Source organism: Eupeodes corollae, chromosome 3 (assembly GCF_945859685.1).
Source record: "Eupeodes corollae chromosome 3, idEupCoro1.1, whole genome shotgun sequence".
NCBI classification, from domain to species: Eukaryota; Metazoa; Arthropoda; class Insecta; order Diptera; family Syrphidae; genus Eupeodes; species Eupeodes corollae.
In genome coordinates this window covers 58,730,886-58,737,650 of record NC_079149.1, presented here as the reverse complement: position 1 = coordinate 58,737,650, position 6,765 = coordinate 58,730,886, and the positions used below count along the sequence as shown (strand labels likewise).

General features: G+C 36.5%; 2 protein-coding genes across 2 annotated transcripts; both read left to right on the top strand.

Moving 5' to 3' along the window:
- The first annotated feature begins 278 nt into the window (after positions 1-278).
- Positions 279-3,803, top strand: LOC129950493 (uncharacterized protein K02A2.6-like). The gene has a single exon (XM_056062431.1). It carries the CDS (start codon positions 279-281, stop codon positions 3,801-3,803), a length of 3,525 nt encoding a protein of 1,174 aa, XP_055918406.1.
- Positions 3,804-3,820: 17 nt separating this feature from the next.
- On the top strand, positions 3,821-4,438 carry LOC129950492 (uncharacterized). The gene has a single exon (XM_056062429.1). The coding sequence runs from the start codon at positions 3,821-3,823 to the stop codon at positions 4,436-4,438; it is 618 nt and encodes a 205-aa protein (XP_055918404.1).
- The last annotated feature ends 2,327 nt before the right edge of the window (positions 4,439-6,765 follow it).

The following is a 6,765-nucleotide window of genomic DNA, read 5'->3' as shown; positions in this document are numbered from 1 at the left end:
TCATTCAATTGTTGCTATGACATTCTGTTATACACTTTATACATACACATAAATCTATGAAAATCTGTTATATAAATTACACATACGACGTACACTCATTATTGCTAGTTTTTCAGTTCATCGTCGTCTGTGAAAGAGGTTGGCCGTTTTTTCAATTAGAATATTTTCCATAAAGAATTTTCTCGAATATTGAATAATAATATGTATTTTCTTTCAATTTAAATTGTATGCATTATAAATAAAACATAACATTTTGGCGACGAGATAAAAGCCGAATTATGGACGCTGCACAATTTAGCCAGTTTTTCCAGGCTATGAGAGATATGATGAGCTTACAAAACAACGTTGGTGCTGCTGCACATGATTCCAGTTCAATTTCAACGACGATTATCGCTTCGAATTTTGAGGTTTTCAATCCAGATAATGAAAATTTTCTACAATATATAGAGAGATTCGAGAACTTTTGTGCTTTGAAGAATTTAACCGACCCAGTTATTCAGAAGAGGACATTCTTGAATTCAATCGGACCTAATCTCTACGACAAATGTAAGCATTTTCTAGCACCAAGAACCATTGAAGAATCCACATATACAGACATTGTCAAAGTTCTCAAAGTGAAGCTCGCACCTTCTGTTAATGTTCTCGTGGGTCAGCATCGCCTCTTGATGAGAGTTCAACAACCTAACGAAAGTTGTTCTGAGTACGTGGCTGCATTGCAAAAACTAGCCATCGATTGTCAATTGAACTGCTCATGTGGGTTATCCGTCACTGACTTGTTTTTGAGAGGACATTTTATTCGAGGACTTAGAGACAATAGCATTCGAGAGAAACTTTTAGAGACCGATTTGGATTTCAGTGCAGTGGTAACAAAAACTTTAGCTTATGAGACAGCTAAGATTAATGCCAACGAGGTTGCTCAATCTTATACTTCAATCAATTCAGCACAGACGAACATCAACTTAATTTCAAAATCCAGACGTGAATCCTCAAAGAAAGCCGGGTCACGAACACATTCCAGAAGAAGAAACACTTCCAGCAAAAGAAATGCCAATTACAGAGTTAATTTTAGAGAAATCGGAATTGATGATCTGTGTATCAGATGTGGTAGGAACAATCACATGTCAACAGATTGTAGGGTAGCGCCTGACAAACTGAGATGTGGTTCCTGTCACAAACAAGGGCACGTGTCAAAAGTGTGCATATCTACGCTTGTCAAGAATAAAAATCACCAGTCAACATCCAGAACTGTATCAAACATCACAGATTACGCTGATTTCCAATCAAATTTTGATCAGAGCGATCTAAATCTCAACCATATGGAAGTCGTTGATTTGTTTTCCACAAATTTAACAACACAGAAATATGAAGTTGAAGTATTTATAGCCAACAAAGCCGTGAAGTTTGAAGTTGACTCGGGTTCCGGATATACCCTGATTCCCATTAATAAATTCGAACAGCTGAAGTTGAATATCAAACTCCAGCCATGCTCTTTGAAGTTCAGAACGTACGACGCCGGTATTGTGTCACCTCTAGGAGTCATCGACGTTCCAGTGAAATTCAACAACATCGAATCTGTTGAACAACTGTTCATTGTACCGGAGGGGTTTTCATCATTGATTGGTCGAACGTGGATTCGGCGTCTGCATATAAGCCTTCAAGAAATAGACAAAGTCATCAATCAGTCAATTAAAAATAATATTCAAGATGTTTTCCAGGTAAAATCAGTTGACCAATTTGTGAAATTATTTCCAAAAATTTTCGAGCAGTCAGTAGGCAAGATTCCAGGTGTCAAGTGCTCTTTACAGCTAAGAAGTAATGCAAGGCCAGTTTTCATCAAAGCAAGAACCATACCGTTTGCTATTCGTGACAAAGTCGAACGTGAGCTTTCCATGCTGGAGAAAGACAACATAATCACAACCATCGACAAAAGTGATTGGGGATCACCCATAGTAGCTGTGCCAAAACCAGATGGAAACGTTAGGTTATGCTTTGACTATAAAGTTGCTGTCAACAAACAGCTCACAGACGCGCACTACCCGATTCCCCGAATTGACGAAATAGTGAACAACCTCAGGAATTCAAGATACTTCTGTAAATTAGATCTATACAAAGCATACCTTCATATTGAAGTAGATGAAGTAAGTGCGATGGTTCAAACAATTTCGACGCACAAAGGCACATTCAAAATGAACCGCTTAAGCTTTGGCATCAAATCAGCTCCGAGTGAATTTCATCGAATCTTGGACCAAATTTTAAACGGCCTAACCGAAGTTGTTTCATACTTCGACGATATCATCGTACATGACGAATCCCTAAGAGAATGCGAAGATAATCTATTGAAATGCTTCCAGAGACTTCAAGACAATGACTTGCATATAAATAGATCAAAATGTAAATTTTTTGCAACCAAGATATCGTACCTTGGTTACCTTATATCGTTCAAGACAATTGCTAAAGATCCAAAGAAAGTTGAAGCTATTCTCGATGCACGAAGACCAACTAATGAGAAGGAAGTAAAACAATTTCTTGGACTAGTGACTTACTATAGTAAATTCATCCCCAACCATTCAACTATCACAGCCCCGATTCGCGAGCTACTCTGTAAGGATTCCGGTTTTTTCTGGTCAGCGAAATGTGAAGCAGCATTCATCAAGCTTAAACATTTGATCGGAAGCGAACAGACGCTTGTTCCATATGACCCTTCACTGCCAGTCACTGTTGCTTGCGATGCCAGCCCTGTGGGAGTAGCCGCTGTTCTTTCTCATATCATCGATGGAGTCGAGAAACCGATCTGTTTCGTATCAAGGTCCCTTTCAAAGTCTGAGATGAATTATAGCCAAATTGATCGCGAGGCCTTGGCTATTGTATTTGCACTTGACCGACTTTTTACTTATTTATATGGTAGAAAGTTTACGCTCATCACGGACAACAAACCTCTGGCAAGAATATTCCATCATCATAGTAATTTGCCACCCATGACAGCCGCTAGATTGCTCAGGTACGCAAGTTATTTGTCTAATTTTAACTATGAAATAATTCATCGAAACGGCGACCGAAATGTCAATGCCGATTATTTCTCAAGAAATCCGGTCAGTAAAACTTTCAAAGAACATTCTACAATCGATGATGAAATCTTTCAGCTCCAAAACAATTCATTCAGCTACATATCTTCAACCAACGTCACTAGTCAAATGATAGCACAAGAAACATCTAAGGACCCTGATCTGACAAAAATAATAAAAGAAATCAACGCCGGAACAAGCTATTTACAGGAATATACACTGCAAGGTAACATTTTATTCCGAGATTCACGAGTATACATCCCAAAAATTTTTCAAAAGACAATATTGGACGAACTTCATGTAACACATCCAGGCATAGTTCGCATGAAACAGCTAGCGAGAAGATACTGTAACTGGCACAATATTGATCGAGATATTGAACAAGTAGTACGGTTATGTCAAGCCTGCGCCCTGAACCAAAAATCTCCAGCAAAAGCACCAACACATCATTGGGAAGAACCACAGGAAAATTTTCATAGAGTTCACATTGACTACGCTGGACCCAAAAATGGTAATTTCTACTTTATATTAATTGACGCGAAGTCTAAATGGCCCGAGGTCAGAGCAATTAAGAAAGCACCGGACACGTCCACAACAATGTCTCTTCTAGAGGACATATTTTCCTTTCACGGTTATCCAAATTTCTTGGTATCCGACAATGCCGAGGCATCACTCAGATATTCATTGCGCCAGGACATCCTGCAACCAATGGACTTGCAGAAAGGTTTGTCCAGACATTAAAAATAAAGCTTGAAAAGATGGAGAATAACTCGGATCATCTAAATCAAATACTACAATTATTCCGAGCCACACCGTTGTCTTCTGGGAAAAGTCCAGCAGAGCTGTACCTGCATCGTCAGCTACGTATTCGTTTAGATGCGATAAGACCTACTAAAGAGTTACCATCAACTGTTCCACAAAATGGTACGATACGTAGTCTCAAAACTGGTGACCGAGTAACTGTTCGAGTTTACAGAAACAATAAACCAGCATGGGAACTAGGATTCATCACGCAAAAGTTGGGCTCATTACATTACATTGTTAAATTAGACAGTGGTTATATATTTAAAATACATATTGACCAACTCAGACTCGTGAATGTCCCAGCTCCGAAGCCAACAATCCAGAAGACTCCAACTCAACAACCTATCGTACAAGATCGTCGGACAGTTTCATTTTCAGATCATGATGTGATAGTGTGCCATCATCCGGTATCTCAAGCACCATCATCAACACAGGCTGCAACTGAAACTCCAACTTCACGTCCTCAAGCATCAGCAGAAGCTGTAACTAGAACTGTACCTCCACATCCAGTGGTCCACACTCCACGACGTTCAGGAAGACAAACCAAACGCCCTATTAGATTACAATATTAAGTTTTTTTTTAATAATTAAGTTAAGTTTTTTTTTCGGCCAGGCGGAGAGTATAATGTATTCATACACTGTATTTCTAAAATACCATCTTGCTAAGTACGTATCCTGTATTCATTCAATTGTTGCTATGACATTCTGTTATACACTTTATACATACACATAAATCTATGAAAATCTGTTATATAAATTACACATACGACGTACACTCATTATTGCTAGTTTTTCAGTTCATCGTCGTCTGTGAAAGAGGTTGGCCGTTTTTTCAATTAGAATATTTTCCATAAAGAATTTTCTCGAATATTGAATAATAATATGTATTTTCTTTCAATTTAAATTATATGCATTATAAATAAAACATAACACATTCTAATCTAATTAGGTAGTTAGGTTCATTTTAGTAAATCTCCTAAACTCGCTTTTATAAGCGTCTTAAAAACTAAAAGAAAAACAAGAATTTATGACTTATGATTTTTTTTAATTAAGAAGAAACTTTTGGCCCTTTTTTTCTTGCTCTTCTAATTATTGATTTTGAAAAAAAATCTGTTTCAATTTTCTTATGCAACTAACACAATCTTATAACATCTTTGATTTCTTAAACCTTAAATAAATAAATTGGCCACTTAAAAAAAAAATCATTTCAAAACTATATATGTATGTATGTATGTACCTAGAGGCGTGAACTTTTTGTGTTTCAGAAATAAAATTACAAGCACCTCATGGCAAAAGTCAACAAAGTTCTTGTCGTGTACCACCACTAGAAATAAAAAATAAACACTTAAACTATAAAAAAGTTCCAACTAACTTTATTTATTTATATTTTGCTTTTCTATTTGTTTTAAGTCCACCTACAAGAATCCTTGAAGTAGTTCAATGACTGACACTGATCCTACACAAATAACGCTACACTGCACAGCACATCGCATCATCGTATATTCATAGTCATTCATGTTCCTCTTCTAGACATTTTAATTAAATAAATTGTCCAGGTGAGTGCATATAGCCTCTCACTTAAGTTCAATCGCCTTCCTTATGTGGAGACTCATTGGACATGAATGTGATATTACGTTACGTATATAAAAGCACATGTTTCGTCCCTTGTTTACGAGTTATTTTTAGATTTTTTTTTTCGTTCGTTTGTTTTTCTTCCATAACATCAGATATAGATAGATAGGATATACTTAGTGTCATCACACCATCAACATTAAATAATTGAATTAGTTGCCACATCAATGTATATTCGACTGACTTAAATGACCCCGTTTACATCGGCATAGCCATCGCTAGATTATGGTTTGTAGGCATAAGAGTAGTTGGTAGGTGATTTGGTTTGTAATTCAATAAGAAAGATTTCGATGGGCTTTTAAATGTAATAACCACCACTTTACGAAAGCAAATCGTAACTCGTTGTCGTCGTCTTCTTGGTTAGATACAAATTAAAAAAGGAAATAAAAATTGAAGAAAAATGAAAGCATAGATAATAAGCGGATAAGTCAACGACGACGCTTAAGGACGTTTATTTTTGCTTAAATAGAATTATTATGGAATAACTTTTGATGCAATAGGGACGTTAAAAATGGAAACAGAAATTGTTTAAATAAATTCTTATTATCTGTCCGCTTATCTAATTGGGACTTGACAATAATTGTGGATTTAAATTTTGAACGCACCCTTTCACTAATCACCGAAATGTCATTGTCAGCTGATTTAGCGAACTCAACATTTTCATTATGTTGAAATACACGAACGAGCAACGACTGTTACTTACGCACAACAATTCGGAAACGACTTTAAACTCCAATTACGGTCGTAATTCTGGACGTAGTAGAAATTCAATATAAAGTTTAGTGCAAAAACTTGAGGCTTTATATTTGTTGCGTGATATTGTCGTATCAGTGAGTCAACGGGTTATTCGAAATGTCGAAAATATCGCTGCTGTTCAGGCGATAAAAATCAGTCAATTCCACAATGACTTAATGACGTTCTCAAGAAATGGACATTGTCACCTCGACCATATTATATCGTGTTTTGTGTAAGTTGTCAAATGCTTATGGGAAAATACCATCTGTCGGTACGAGAGTGGAACAGAACAGCATATTTATATATCAAGTACTACTCGCGCCTCGAAATGGTTAAAAATGCATAAAATTAAAAGACCATGCCAAATATTTGTATAGGAGTTTGGCGTAAAAACAACAGCATTGAAATAGGTATAAAATGAAAGCTAAGCACTTCTACGAAATGACGAATTAAATCGCTAAAAAACTATTCACCAATGAGAGTTTCAAGCCTTCTCCTCAAAAAGATACAAATCAAAAAGTAAAAGATGATT